The sequence below is a fragment of the Sapajus apella genome, unplaced genomic scaffold (assembly GCF_009761245.1).
Source record: "Sapajus apella isolate SASKATOON/1434 unplaced genomic scaffold, GSC_monkey_1.0 scaffold12, whole genome shotgun sequence".
NCBI classification, from domain to species: domain Eukaryota; kingdom Metazoa; phylum Chordata; class Mammalia; order Primates; family Cebidae; genus Sapajus; species Sapajus apella.
Window position 1 is genome coordinate 6,835,837 of NW_022436952.1, and position 14,948 is coordinate 6,850,784.

Here is a 14,948-nt window from a genome sequence, read left to right on the forward strand (position 1 = left end):
CGCCGTTTATGGCCCGTAAAAAGGGAGACCGAGCACTTTTCAAACTCCACAAGACTGTTTCAAATTCTGAGGAGAAACAATTGGGCTTTTTGTCGGGGGAGAGGAGGCTGAGAGGATGGGATGACACTGTAAAAGAATTAAGAGGCTGCCCGCGCCCAGACGTCTGGCCCCGCCGGACCTGCGTGTGTGTGTGTGTGTGTGTGTGTGTGTGTGTGTGTGTGTGTCTGTGTGTCCAGGAGGCTCCTCGTTTCCGACGCCCGATTCTAAAGGGGGTGTGAAGAACAAAGACAAGAGCCCCAATTGCAATCTCTGAAGCATTTGCGACAACAAAGTGTTCTTCCCCCCCCCCCCACCACCGTGCCCGCCGCTGCTCCCTTGTCTGCCTTCTGGGTACCCCCCCCCAAGCCCCGAGCCCCTGCCCCAGGGCCCACCCACTGCCCCCGCCAGGCCCGGAGCCTCGGCCCAGCTGCGGCTCTCTCAGCTCCGGAAAGTTTCCCCTCGCTGTTTGCTTTGCTGCTGTTTAGTTTCTTAACCTTCAGAAATTTATACGCTATAAACTTTTATAGCGGTCATATTCTTTTATTGCTGCGCACACGGCATTGAATTCCTCTCCCGGCTTCTCTCTGCCTCGCACTCTGGCGGTCTCCCTCTCTGAATCCCTCTCTCTTTTATGACAACCGATTTCCCCATCTCCGGCTTCCGAGCCTCCGCATCTTCGCCTTTGTTTGTCTTTAAAGAGGCAACCCCAGCTGGGGACCCAGACGCCGCTGGCGGAAGCCCCTCAGAGCGCCTTCGCCCCTACCACGCAGCACTTCCCTCTGTTCGAGCCTCACTCTGCTTTTCTTTAGGCGGAAACCGACCTTCTCTGTTTGCTCTCAGCACCGGCTGGGCCTGGGAAGCCCAGGATGGGGCGGGAGCCTGGTCTACACCAGCTGTAAAGCCAGATTCATTTTGTATCCCTAATGAAACCCTCCTTGGGCCTGTCCGGGCCCGCTTGACCAGAGCTGCGCTTTCCTCCTGCCTCCCGCCGTCTCTCGGATCAGTTCGTTCTTTCGCTGGAGGGGGGCAGGCCTGGCCTTTTCACTTGCAGGCTTCCTTCACTGAGGCCATGCTTTGTTTCCAACTCTACCCCAACCTGCAAGGTCTCCGCTAGCAGCGGTGTTGCCGGCTTGGGTTGGGGGGAGGCTCCTGCGGGAGGCCAGCTCGGAAGCGCCTTCCCGGCCGAAGCGGAATCCCAAGGCCTGGGTGAGAAGCGCAGGCTGCCAAGAACTGCAGTCTTCACAAGAGGCTCTGGTGAAACGCCTCAGTCTGAGAGGGACACAAAGGTGCTTCTTGAAACTGAGTTTAATTCTGGGGTCCTTTTGGGAAGGGAAATTTTCTACTGAGACATTTCTGCTTCCCACTCAATGCCCTCTCCAGCCTTTGCAGAGGTGCTTACCCAGGGCTCAACCTCTAACAAACCCAGCCCATCTCAGACCAAAGCTGCTGCCCTGTGGCTCAAACTGGAGCCCCCAAACCCAACTGGGGGCCGAGAACTCTAACCCTTCCTTTGAATGGAAGGAAGGAGATTCCAGCCCTTTGGAGGCCTCGGTCTATACCTAGGCACCCTGCTGCAGGAAGAACAGAGGGAAATTACTGTGTTCCTCCCTTGCATCATATTTTAAAGTGGCGAAAGAAAGGTGACATTCTCAGTGGCTAAGGGAGGAGAACTATCCCCAGGAGATGCAAGAAGACCTGCCTTCCCTCCTATTCTCAAGGCAGTGAGGAAGACCCAGGACCGCATTGCTCCCCAGACCTGTCCCCTCTCCAAACAACCCGTATTTCCTTCCCTCCCTCCTCCAGTCTTCCAGTTGTCCTGTTGGAAAGCTCTTGATCAGTTTAACTAGTAGCCTTGGGATCTAGCGTCTGAGACTGGTTTTCAGCCCCACCTTTAGACAGCTCTGCAGGGAACCTTGCTCTGCAGGGTATAAGGAGACACCTCCTGGGCTCAGCCATCTTTTTCCCCAAGCCTTTCTCCTGACAACTGGGATCTCTACCTATGGTCGGGCCCAGAGAGCCAACACAGAATAAGACACAGGAGAGATTTATTTTCTAGGGTGATATATATTTTTTGTTCCTTTTCTTTTTGTTCCAAAACAAACAATTAGAGCTCTAGGCCCCTCACCCTCCCCACACCCACCCAAAACCCTCCCATATAATCGACAACTGAAAACAGGCGAGACAATCACCCCCAAAGAAATCACGAAACACAAGCACAATTTCACGACAGCCACCGACAAAGCAAAAAACTTCTACTGGAATGTCCCCTTGCAGGATCGGGAGAAGCAGGAGCAAGAGTCCACGAATTGGAGGGGACTGAGAGGAAGGGAAGAAGGAGGAGGAGGGGAAGCAGAGAGTAAGCTTCCATCTGATGCTTAGGTGCGATTTTGCCTCTTTGCTTTGCACGCGGTACTGTTCCCCAGAAGCGCGTGCACGCACCAGCCGTGCAGATCCGCATCCAGGCCCACGAAGCTGGAGGCAAAGCCCAGCGCTGGGCCCGGTCTCCTTTGACGCTGGGGCTGCAGCCGCCAAGCCTGGGACTCCTCCGCGTGGGTCGAGAAGCCGGTGGGATGCGGAGGAACGCGCAGGGCTTTGCGCGCTGATTGCTCCTCCCTGTCCCAGACCACCAGTCCTGGAAGGGAGCTTGGGAATCGATTCACAATAAATTCTCATTCGGACTCTGCTGACCTGGCTTTCCTGTCTACAGTGGGGTTGACCTAGGGGGGGATGGAGGGTGGAGGGGTTTTTCTACAAGGAACGGCTTGACTCTCGGGTGCAAGGTGGATTCCACCGAAGAGAGTTGATTTCAGAGCTAGGGAGGATGCGGAAGAATGCAGGGCCAGTCGAGAGCAAGAGAAGCTGCAGTCTGTCAAGCGGTGCACAGATGAACAGGAGAACGACATTGTCAAGGCTCTACGACCCACAGTTTGACCTCCTTTTGTTGGAAGGAGAGGGAAACATGCAGAATTAGACATTTCCTGCAACAAAATGTGTATGTTGGTGGGAGGTGGGGAGTAGCTCCACCTAAGATACCTTCATAAAACCATGTGCTGCCTTTTCTTGTACTTTCTAGACCACCAGCTTGGGGGCTACGTTTGCCCTATCTTCCCCGTGGCCCTTGGCCTGGGAATAGTTGGAAACTCCATGGGGACGGTATGGCAATACTGCGACCTTGGGGCTGCAACCCCTCATTCAGGAGTCTGCGTCTAGACACCTCCCCGGTGTGTATCTGCATCAGGGGTAGAACCCGGGCTTGCCTAATGGTCTGAGGGCTGTTCTGCCAAATTTGGTGTGCGATGGTCTGCATCTGGAGCGCCACTGCACTTGACTGAATGGTGGCTGTGAGCTCACCCCATTATCACTGCGGACTCCAGGCTGTATGTGTGTGGGTGTCTGCTGGGCTGTGTGGATTTCGAGTGTCCCTGGGTGACTTTTGGATGGGTGTAGAGAAGAAACAGGCAAGCTGGAAGTGAGAGGCTAGGACTTCCCAGAAAAATTACGGGGCATACTAGGAGCTTGACTATGGTCTCTTTCCTTGGGGCCCATCACCTTCTTAGGAACCATCTACTTCTATCTTCTAAATCAACAAAACTTTCTCCTGACACCCAGGGAGAAGAGACAGACAGGTAAGGGCAAAGGAAAGAAGAGAGGCTCTAGGTGCAGATAAAGGACTTGGAAGAGAGACTCCCTTCCCCATTCACTTGAATACATTCCAGACAGCACTGGCTTTACAGTCGTCACATAAATAAGAGTGAGATGGGGAAGAGCTGGGGAGGAGTGGGGGTAATCTTTACTCTTTGCCCTGCTCCTTATTCATTTTCTTCATTTTCATCCGCCGGTTCTGAAACCAGATTTTGACTTGTCTCTCACTCAGATTGAGGAGTCTGGCCACTTCGTGCCTACGGTCCCTGGTGAGGTACATATTGAACAGAAACTCCTTCTCTAGCTCCAGCGTCTGGTATTTGGTGTAGGGGCAGCGCTTTTTCCTGGAAGAGCGAGCGTGCAGCCAGTTGGCGGAGGGGTTGGCTGAAAGAGAAGCAGTGATAGAATCACAGAAAGGAAGAGGGTGAAGGGCCCCAGACCAAGACAGCACACCCCTGGTCTCCACTCCCCATCTTGCATTGGAGAAAAAGCACCTGGGCCTTGAAACTCCTGGAGAGGGTGACACAGGTGGGCCAGCCATTGCTGTAGGCACCCCTAGATGGGAGGCTGTGTGGAAAGGATGGAGCCAAACGTGTGCTTAGCCTTCCTCAGCACTTCCAAAGCTCTGCGTACATCAAGTTCCCTCTCAATTTTTCTCCACTTGGGTCCAAACTGCTTAGGACTCAGGTCAGAGTTCAGCATGGCTGAGGCCCCACCAGCAGCACCCCCAGGCTGGCTAGGGGTGGGTGGCTGACCTGAAGGGCCCTGGCTCTAGGAGGTGAGAGGAGGAGTTGGGCGGGGAAGTGAGAGGTCTGTCCAATCACTGCATTTGGGGTGTCACTTCACCCCAAGAGACCTTTCAGCCCTTGAGTTCAGTCCCAGTACACCATGCCTTGATCACAAGCTTGTGTCTCTAGACCACATGGCAGCAGGCATGAGTGTCTGCGTAGAAATCTCCCCCTCTGCCACCACTACACACCACAAATATGGGTCTGCACTTAGAGCCGCAAACAGCCAGCACACTCCAATTCACATGCAATGCAATTGCAACCATTTATCAACTCCAGCCTTTGGACAGGGGAGCGCCGGGGGCTCACAGATAACTTATGGTTGCAATAGTCTCTCTCCTTTTCAGCTCCTCCTCAGCTCACAGTTTGGTTAACACAAGTTCAGGGAAATTGGGGAGAAAAATTGCTCCAGTCCCAAAGTGGGGAGCCAGGAGTGATGTGGAGGTAACAGGAAGCACACCTAGCCTTAACTGGTCCTATGTGGGGGAAAGGGTGAAGGGGAGAAGATGGTAACTGAGTGGAAGAGAAGAAACAAAAATATAAACAGGCCTCTCTTCTTACCCTCTCTCCCCTCACTCTGGAACTCAAAAAAGTTGCCAAATAAAGCTAAGCCAATTAAAAATAGCAGCCACCAGCTACTAGCTTCCTTGTCCCCAAATGAAAAATGGTGGATTTTTTTAATATAAAAAATTTGGTTCCTCCTACGTACGCTAAGTAACCGTGTCTTACCAATTTGCAGCACTATATCCTTAATGTGCTTGCCTGGGTTGGGACCCGCAGCCGCATTAAATATGAAAGAGGGAGAAACTGTTAATAATTGATCCTAGCCAAAAGGCTGCCTTGCAATAATGGGCTTTTCAGGAAGAGATTGGGGGTTTGGGGTGGGGGAGTGTCTGTTTGGGAGTGTGGGGAGGGTTGGGGAAGAATGTGTTCCCCAAATGCCAGCTCTTAGGATTCAACCTGGCAGGTTGGAAGTGACAGGACCCTGCAGGGAATGGGGCAGCTCTTTACTCTCCAGCAGGCAAGGATGCTCTAAAGGGCCTTGGGGCCACTCGGTCAATGGGAAATTTAGCAGGACAAGGAGAGACTATAATTTCTCAAAAAGATGAGGACCTGATTCACTAGCCTGCGAGTCATTGTTTGGGACTGAGAGTTCCCTCACCGATGTGCCCTTCTCAACCTTAAAAATAAATAATAGGAGAACCCTGTCTTCTCACCTAGTAGCACCTCCTAGAAATCAGCCAGACTTGGCTTTCCGGCCGGGGTGCTTTTGAGGAGTGGGAGGTGATAGGAAACTACCCACAAACGGTAAAGTTCTCTGCCTCTCCGCAACCCTCTCTTTCCCCCACCCCTCCTTTCCCCCGGGTCCCTTCGGGATGCCCCAGTATTCAGAAGCGATTCCCCGACTCCCGGAGAGGCTGACAACCTGGGCTGGGGCTACGGAGCCCCGCGGAGAGCGGCGGGGGACGGCAGAAACGGAAACTGCAGCCCCGACAAGGACGCCGAGGAGGAGAGGGGCCACCGGAGGGAAGGCTCCCGGGGAGGGGCAGGCGCATCGGGGAGGGGGCTCAGTCACCGCGTCCTGGGCTTCCCCCGCCCCTCCCGGCGCAGGCTGCGGACTCTGCGCGGCTACAGCGCGAGATCTGCTAGGAACAATCCTCCGCCAAGCTGTTGCATCGCAAATAAAATCCTAATGAGCCCCCTCCCCCTTCCCCTTGGCCGGCTTTTACGGTCTGCGCGTGGCGCGGGGAGCTCTGCCAGCCGCACGGTCCCGGGCAGCCCAGTGGGCTCCGGCCCTTGGCCTCGCCGGCTCCCGGCCTCGCTGGCCACCGGCCCCGGGCTCCACCAGCTCCTCTCCCGGCCGTCGCCGGTCTCTGGCCAGGCTTTCTTTCAGGCCTCCCGGAGACTGGGGGAAAGGGGGCCGAGAGAGCTGCAAGTCGATCCCCGAACCCCTGTTCCCCTCAGGACTTGGAGAAGTAGGGGCGATGCTCCTCTGGCGGCCTCAGTCTCTCCTTCTAGAGCACGCAGCTTTCCCCTTCCCTCCGTCTTTCCCTACTCTCCCCTCCTCCCTGCCCGCTCTCCGACCACTGCCGCAGCTTCCCTTCACATTGTCCGCAGTTTATTGCCTTTCCCCTCCCCGCCCCCCTCCTGGCCTTCGGCCTCGGTATTTCCTCACTTTTTATAACTTACTTTGATCCGGCCTCTCTTTGTCCTCGCTTCCTTCGCAAATTTTATTGTCCCCGTAGCCGGGTCTTTGATTAGACAGCACGGCCTCCCTGCCCGCCGAAGTTTCCAAACTGTACTCGGGCGTGCCCTGTTTGAGCAGCTCCCCAGGCGCGCCCAGCAGCGGCTCCGCCTTCACCGCCGCCTGGCCCTGCCCCGGGGCCGCTTCCCCGCGCGGCGCCGGCTCTAGCCAGGTGCGGAGGTACCTGCTCTCGGCCGGCGGGACGCCCTGGGGCTGGATGTAGGGGTGGTAGACGGACGGCAGGCTCCCGGACGCGTGCGGGCTCAGCGGCGCCCAGGAGGCGCCGAACACCGGCGCTTTGGGCTGGAAGCTGCACGAGGGGAACTCCAGGTGCTCCGCGTGGCCCGGCTGCCGCGGGCTCGCGTACTGGCCAGAAGGAAACTTGGCTGGAGGCGCGTCCTCACTCTCGTGACTTATTATCGAGTCGACATAATAGCTGCTAAGCGTCCCAGAAATGGACATTCTCAGACATTATCCGGGCGCTCACAGGGGGAAGGGAAGCGCTCGCGCGGCGGCGCCCAAGCAGGGAGAGGTGGCACCCGGACCGGTGTGAGGGCTTTCGGACGCGACCCCCCCAGCCCCCCACCCTCCCACCCCCACCCCCTGCTCAACTTCTCAGCCAACAAAGTACAGTGGAGCAGCCCGGCTCAGCGCTCCTTGCAAAATGATTGGTCAAAGTTTTTCCGACTGCCTGATAAAGCGTCAGCTCCGACATAAATCAATCGGGCGAGGGGGCTGCGCTCTCGCTGTCATCCGTCCGCACCGCATTCCATATCGAGGATGGATTGTTTTATGCTGATGCAATGTGCTATCACGTCAGGGCTCCGGCGGCCACGTAACCTCACCCGGAGCTGCCGGCCGCCCGGTCCCCCCCGCCCCCCCCCGCTTCCCGCTGCAGGAAGGGGGGCAGTTCTCGACGTGGGGCGGCGGGGGCGGAGGAGAGGCGGAGGGAAGCGGCGGGCTGCCTCGGGAGGGACGCAGGCTGTAGAGCCCTCTCCCTAGGCGGGTCGGGGAGGGAGGGAGAGAAAGGGCGGAGGGAGGGAGAGAGCCCAGCCCGGGGAGCAGTCAGAAAGGCCCGAGAGGATACTGAAAGAGGAGGTGGTCCTGTCCCCCTACACATACCTCCACCTCCACCCCGCAGGCCCTCATTTCCTCTTCTCTGTCCCCTTGACAGAAGATGTTTATTAAATAACAACAGCAGCAGCAATCCACAGGAGATGAAGTAAAAGGATGAGGGGAGAAGTTGGGGATTTTAGGACGTTGTCCGCTTTGGAGGGGGCTTTCGGTGCACTCTTTATAGAGATTCACAAGACTGGGAACCTCCCTGGACCCCTCAGTAGCCGAGGGAGGCGGGCAGAGGGGAATAAAACGGCTGAGTGTCCAAGAATCCACTATTTGTCCTGAAATTAGAACCTGCCTGAGGTTAAAGGGATCCAGCAGGCCCTGGAAACGAGAGCCTAGGAAAGAGTTTAATACAAGGAAACAGAGCGCCTTTACATTTATTGGGCCTTTCTCTGACTCTGGCCAGAGGATGGATTTGAGGTGGGAGGAGGGCGGGGAGAGCCATTTCTCCTTTTCTCCACTGAATAATTATCCAGGCCCCTAAAATTGCCCAGGTGAGGGAGCTGAACAAGAGAAAGGGTTAAGGACACTTCCCTGAGCTGTCACCAGAGCAGAGGCCTGGGGAAAGATCCCCAGCCAACAAGTGAAGGGGTTCCATGTCATCTCCCCTTGTGTCCAGAGAGGAAGGAGCCTGGGCTGAGTTTTCAGCCCTCCTGTCCTGCTCCTTTCACTCGGGGCTCCTGCCCTGGAGATTTCCAAACACCGATATAGGAGCCAGTGTGATCAGCAAGCCCAGGGTCAGTCTCTTCCCCTCACTGCCTTACTCCCCGCAGAACCCCTCATTGGAGCTACCAAGTAGCCTTTTTAAAATATATCTACTCTGTGGCCCTGCACGGGGACTCCTCCCGGTCCACCGACTGGCTTCCTGGCTCCTCTCCCAGCCTTTGGTCCTCACCTTCGGCCCTAGGTGCAGTCGCCTCTCCTGACACTTGGGGAGGTGCGACCCTTGGGCACACCCAGTTCTCCTCGGTTTGGGCTCAGACGCAGATTGGGGTAGATTTCTCCACAACTCTCTGATTCTGAGTCCTAATAAGGCAGACTGCCCTCAGTGCGGTCCTTTTAGCAAAAGCGGGGCCACTGTAACTTGGGGTTGTATCTTTTTGGCCACCTACCCCTCTGCCTTGTGGAAGGCAGATCACCTCCCACACGGACACACACTCCCACTCGCTTTTCTTTCCAGATGAAGCCATCTCGTGTCATTACATGTGAAATACGAGGGTGAAGCGCCATATTTCTTCACATTATGGCTATTTCAAAATGATTTTTTAAAGATCAATGCCGGCGCCCAGCTGGCCCCCTCCTTTCCCACCCTCACTCTCCGAGGGTGACAGCCTGGCAGATCTGGAACCAAACAGCGTGAAGATCTGCTTTTTCCATAGGACCCAAGTGGGGAAACAAAAATCCGATGCAAATTCTTCCAAGTAGCGGTTGGACGCTTGGGAAAGTCCAGGGAGCTCCCTGGACTCAACAGCGAAAGAGCTGGGCGCTGAGCGAATGAATCACAGTTAAGGCAAAGCACCTGTTCTCAATTTGCCAGCCCTATGAAGTCTGCTGTCGGCTTTACCTGTCATAAATATACTCTTCAGGAAAAAAAAAGGTTCCCTCCCCCACCATAAATAACGACGTTATGAAGCATGGCGGGCTGAGTATATGATTTCTGTAGTATATAAATTAGGGCCTAAAAGGACATGTGTACTATGGAGTGGGGCTTTTTTATTTATGGAAAAGTCACAGCGCTGGGCTGTCCTTAAGACCCAAGCAAAGCAGGCGCTAGGCTCTGACTGCCTTCTTCCTGGTTCCCCTTCCTTCGCCTGCCCTGACTTTGCAGCTGCCTCTATGCAACAAGAGAGGAGTCAAGAGGGCCACTCAGTTTAGGGAAGAAGTTAGAGGAAGAAGGACATTTGGGCTGATGGCTTGTGCTCTACTAGGGTGAATTCTCCCGGCAGACAAGATTCAGGTTTGTGGGTTGCTGTCTGCCTGAGGAGTTGCCCCTATTCCCTGGTGGTTCCTGAGTGCTCGGTAAGGAGGGGACTCAGGCCTCTCTTCTGAGACCGGAACTTAGCCTTTGCTCACGAAGAAGCTGGAGAGTGGAGACAATTTTAAAATGACAGATTTTGGAGATCCTGGTCTTCTCAGGGAGCAGTGACTCCAGAGGAAAGAGAATGAACGGGCCCCTAAAGCCTGTAGTCTGCATCCCAGCTCTGCCCTCCAGGTGGATGCGCCAAGCAAGGAGTCTCACTCTAGTCAGGCTTTCTAGAAAGCATTACTGCCCCAAACTGGAGTTCAACTCCAGCTCAGGCAAATGATTAAAGGGTCAGCTGAGAGCCTGTGGACCCCCTCCCACCAAAAAATCTTGTTTTCTCCACAGACAACAGCACCCATTATCAAGGAGGATAGCAGGCAGGATTGTGGCCCCTGGACTCCAGCTTCCAAAGACACTTAATAGAGGGGTTGCTTCAGTGGGGGTCAGTTTGTCCTGAGAAAGCAAAACTGCTCCACACCCCACCCCCAATCCTAAACAGAAAGAAGGAAAACCCTGCCTTCTCTTGCAGCCTTTTGCCATTCCCTGCACTGAAGCCTCGCTTGAACACAACTGGGGCCAGTAGCTGGTGGCTTGGAGAAGGGCAAGCGGGGAAAAGCGGCAGCCCCTGACCACACTGGGGCCCAGAGCAGGCAACAATGAGGCCGATGTTTGAAGAGCAGAAGCCAACCAGCCGGTGAGTGCCCACGCTGTGGGGGTGACTTTTAGATGAGTCCTGGTCAGTAAGAAGAGAGAGAAAATCTAGAGGAAGGGAAGGAAATGGGAGAAGAAAGAAAAACAGTAAGTGAGAACGAGGAAAAATAGTTTGTTTTTAATTAATAAGCTTAGCTGAAATTGAGGCATGTTGTATGTAAATAGATGTGTGTATCCTGTATGTATATTTCAAATCAATATTTCTGTATGGGGAACCCAGTGTGCGAATGCAGTGTGCTCTATACTGTATATAGACTATGTAATAAATAAATGTGACTAACTATGAAACTTGATGTGCTTGGGCGTTTGTGGATGTAAGATCTAATCGTGCACATGTGGACGCATGCATAACCCCTGTGAGTGATGGAGGTTTACGATTTTGCTCATAGAAGAAGATCAGTTACCGAAAAGCTTGTGTGTACATTTTTATAACCATCACATACCTATGGAGAAGGCAAAAGCTTGGGTTTTTATGTACTTGAATTGTGGCTATAAAATATTACCTAATTCGGATGGCTCATTTGAAAATCTGTCCCTTGACTTGATAGTCAAGCAAAATGTACAGTGTATCCTCAAATGTGCATGACTTAACACTAGATTGATTCTACAACTTCTTTCCAAAATGTTTCTCTGGAAGGTAAAAGAAATGCCTCAAATTGGGCCAGAAGAGGTTAAGAAATTTTGTGACTTCTTAAAATCCTTTACTGTGTTTATTACCCAAAACCACAGGGATGGTGTGCATTGTGTGATGCTTATTTCATGATAGCGATGGGCGCGGGGGTGGAGGCATAGTTACTTATGAGCTCATGTGTCTCACAGAAGTATGAAGCAGAGGCGGACAGAGATGAGCTGAGTGTGAAAGTGACTGTGGAGGTCAAACAAAAACACTGCTGTGTACAACAAAATTAAGTAAGCCCCCAAAGCTATATCCCCAAGCACCAGAGGTTTTTCTTCTGACTCAAGATCAGAGTCCAGACCCACTCTGGGAAAGAGTGAGGCATGAGGACACTTACTCCAGTGGGAAAAGACAGAAGATCCCAGAATCCTTACCATTTATGCAAAACGGCTTCCCAAACAGGCATCACAACGAATCTGCACACTCGAGTTCAAACCTCGGTGCTTCCACACCCTTCAAGTGGGGATCTTAACTGTGAAGTAACGAAATCTTCTGCCAAACCTCCCTCCCAGGATGTTAGAGGTGAAAGGAAGGACTGAGAGGTCAGTGGCCCAAGCCGACCTCAGGAATCTCCTTACCAACTCTCAGCCATCAAGGATATCCAAGGCGGTGGGGGTGGCTGACTCCTTGGAAGGGGGCATCCAGGAGGCCAAACGGGGTGGGCGGCAGGCAGGCGGAAAGAAGGCGAGCAGGTAGAAGGTTATTACGAAATTGCTTCCATAAAACCTGTGGCTGTTGTAAAACTCTGCTTTCCAAAGACTTTATTTCCTCCTTTCTCTCTAACATCCCCCTTTTTTCTTTTTACAGCACTTTTGCTGAGAGGGGGTGGCTAAGGAACACCAGGGATGGAAGACAGGCAGGCTCCGAGTGACCCGGCAGGTTTGTGAGAGGCCCAGGGAGAATTGAGATAAGGCCTCTGGGACACACCAGGCCGTCTCCACCCAGACCAGAGGATGAGAAACTGTCAAGGGACAGAGTTGTTGGCCTTTGCTTATCAGGACAGTGGGTTGAAGGCTGCATTTCCCCTAGGTGAGGGGTGGGTCTCCCTAACGCCCCTCTGCTCTAGCAGAGGCCCCTTGTTCAGAGACCCCCTGGCCCTCCAAGGCAGCCTGGCTCCGAAGCCCCATCCGGTCGGGCCTCTTTCCCAGGCCCCTTTGCACATTTCCTCTGCCTCAAGCAGGCGGGGGGTGGAGGGAATATTTGGGAACAAAAGTTAGCTTATGCTTTGGAACGTCCCCCTTCTTCCACCAGCACTTCTAGTTATTCCTTTCCTGGGCACAGAGCCAGCAGCCTTAAGAGGACTGGGGTCAGAGAGGGTATCACAGTCTCGCCCTGCCCAACCCCTGGCTCCATCACTTGTCACTACATAAGTCGGGGTTGAATTGTCCAACAACCTGGGCTCCCCATTAACTTGAAAGTCAGGTCCCTCTCTGAGGGGGTGGCACTCAGGACCTATGTGTACCCCTAGCCCAGCCTAAGGCCAGCGGGAAGGCTTTGGCCACTGTGGTGGGTGGGGAGGAAAGAGTCAACTGAGGGATTAGGAAAGGAAGGATTTTTTGACCTACTTCTGTAGGTCGGGTCCCATTAGGGGGCCTTCAACAGGACCCTGAGAGCTTTGGGCTGAGACTGCAAGAGATCCCGATGTGTGCCTTTCAGAGTGAGAACTATTGAGCCCTCTTCAAGGACCTGAAGCTTCCTGCTGAAGTGAAGCACCAGCCCCCAAAGAGTTACAAAACCTCAAGAACCCCCTGTGTTTCTGTTGAAATCAAGTATTTGTGAAGTTGGGGAGACTTTCTCTGGAAAGTTCTGGATGAAGGTGAGAGCTGGGAAACCCTAAGACTGGAAGCTTGGAGCTCTGACTGCCATCCTTGGGTTGGGCTAAACTGCTCAACAAGGGCAAGGTGCTTGGGGGAGCTGACTGCTCCTCATCCCCCTTTCCCTCCTAACACCACACACACACACACACACACACACACACACACACACACAGATACACACAGACACACACAGATAGACAGACACACACGCCTCATTCAGAAGTGGGAAGACACTTCCCAGATCTCTTCTCTGGGGACCATTCTTCCTGCTCCTGGTTGAAGGACCTCAAACCTCTTTCCCATTTTGCAAGGTTGATCCTGGTTCTGCTCCCCTCCCCCCACTCCTCCAGCCAAGCGAGGAGCAGTAACTGCCGTGAATCGGGTGGTTTGATGTTGTTGTGTTCAGAAACCCAGGTCCAACAACATGAAACTACCTAATTCACTCAGCAGTTCCAGTTCAAGCTCTAGGTCAAGGGCTCACTGGGGGCAGAACCTGTTGCTATTTTATTTTTTTATTTTTATTTTTATTATTATTATTTTTTTTGGTGTGTGAGCCAAAAAGCGGCTTAACTTTTCTCCACCTCTTCCCCAACAGAAGAAGCCAGTTGCTACTAAGCAACACATCGGAAGAACTGAACCCAGGACTCTAGCAAAACCATTTTGGAGCCGGTCCTGGTCCTGAGAGCTCAGATTCCAGACTTTTGCTCCCTTCCAGGAGCCCTGGTCAGAGAAGAAGATCTTAGTCACAGGCATAGGCGTGGGCAGGGTCTCTTTGATATACCTGCGCGGGTCTCTGCCTCTCAGCCCAGCTGGGGGTCTCCACAGATAAAAAGAATTCTCAACTTCAAACCGATATGAAGGTGCATCTACACTCAGCAACCGGCCAGCCCCTGCATTCCAGATCACCCAGCCTCCCCCTGTAGTTCTGAGAGGCCAGATCTTCAAGTCCTACATCTCGCTCCAGCTTTGAGACTGGGGCGCAGACCGGAGAGTGGGGCAAAAGAGTGCTGAGAAAGTGCTGAGAGAGAAAGTGACAGGGAGGCGTAAAAGCAGAGTGTCAGAAAGTATCGGGAATTCTAGGGAACAAACAGAGGAGAATGGGATTTGGAGGGGAAAGCCGGTTGATGTGAATCGTTGCTGTGAAGGCACCCTGCCCAAAATGTCCCAGGGCCCTGCCTCTGCAGAGGCCGAACTGCCCCAGGTAAGACAATCCATTTCGAACCTGCGCAGAGCAGGAGTCTAAGGACTGGGACTGGGTCGCAGAGAACCAATTTGCTTCCTCCTTCCTGACCTTTGGTCTGGGTCTTTGGCCCCCTAACGTGCCCTCTCCTCACCCCTGCCTCTCCAGACACCGGCCTGCTCACAGGTGCTCACGCTCACCCCCGCACCCATTCCAGCACCGTGGCTGCCGCAGGCCGCGGGCGGAGGCTGACTTACCTGGGCGGTGGCGGCCGGCCGTGCGGCCGTCGGAACGTGCGGAGCCAGCGGCCGCGGCCCAGTCCCGGCTCCCTCCCGCCCTCACCCCTAAGCGAGGGTCCGAGTGGCCACGTGTCCCGCAGAGAAGTCCGAGGTAGCGAGGGAGTCGGCCTGGCCGCCCGCTCCCCCTCCCGGGTATAAATCTTGGGGACCGGAAATACAATAAAACTTCACCGTGTTGATGAACTTCAAACGGTTTACATCCCCTCCTGTCCTGAAAAGAAAGACGTCCGGGAGCGGATTAAAAGGAAGAGGAAACAAATTTACGAGCGGCAAAAGCACCCGCCTCGGCCCCTTTCTTTGCCCGCACACTTTGTCCGCGTGGAGAGAAGCAGACCCGGCCCCCGGGCCTTGGCCTCCGCGGAACCGGCCGCCAGGCGCGCTCTTCTCTCGGAGGAGTCGGCGCTGA

The 14,948-nt window shown here is 54.2% G+C and overlaps 1 protein-coding gene across 1 annotated transcript; it reads right to left on the reverse strand.

Moving 5' to 3' along the window:
• Positions 1–2,083: 2,083 nt before the first annotated feature.
• On the reverse strand, positions 2,084–11,488 carry HOXB9 (homeobox B9). Its single transcript, XM_032279892.1, has 2 exons — positions 6,660–11,488; positions 2,084–4,065 (listed from the first exon to the last, which is right to left on the reverse strand). Exons 1-2 carry the CDS (start codon positions 7,174–7,176, stop codon positions 3,830–3,832), a joined length of 753 nt encoding a protein of 250 aa, XP_032135783.1. The 5' UTR covers positions 7,177–11,488; the 3' UTR covers positions 2,084–3,829.
• Positions 11,489–14,948: the final 3,460 nt, after the last annotated feature.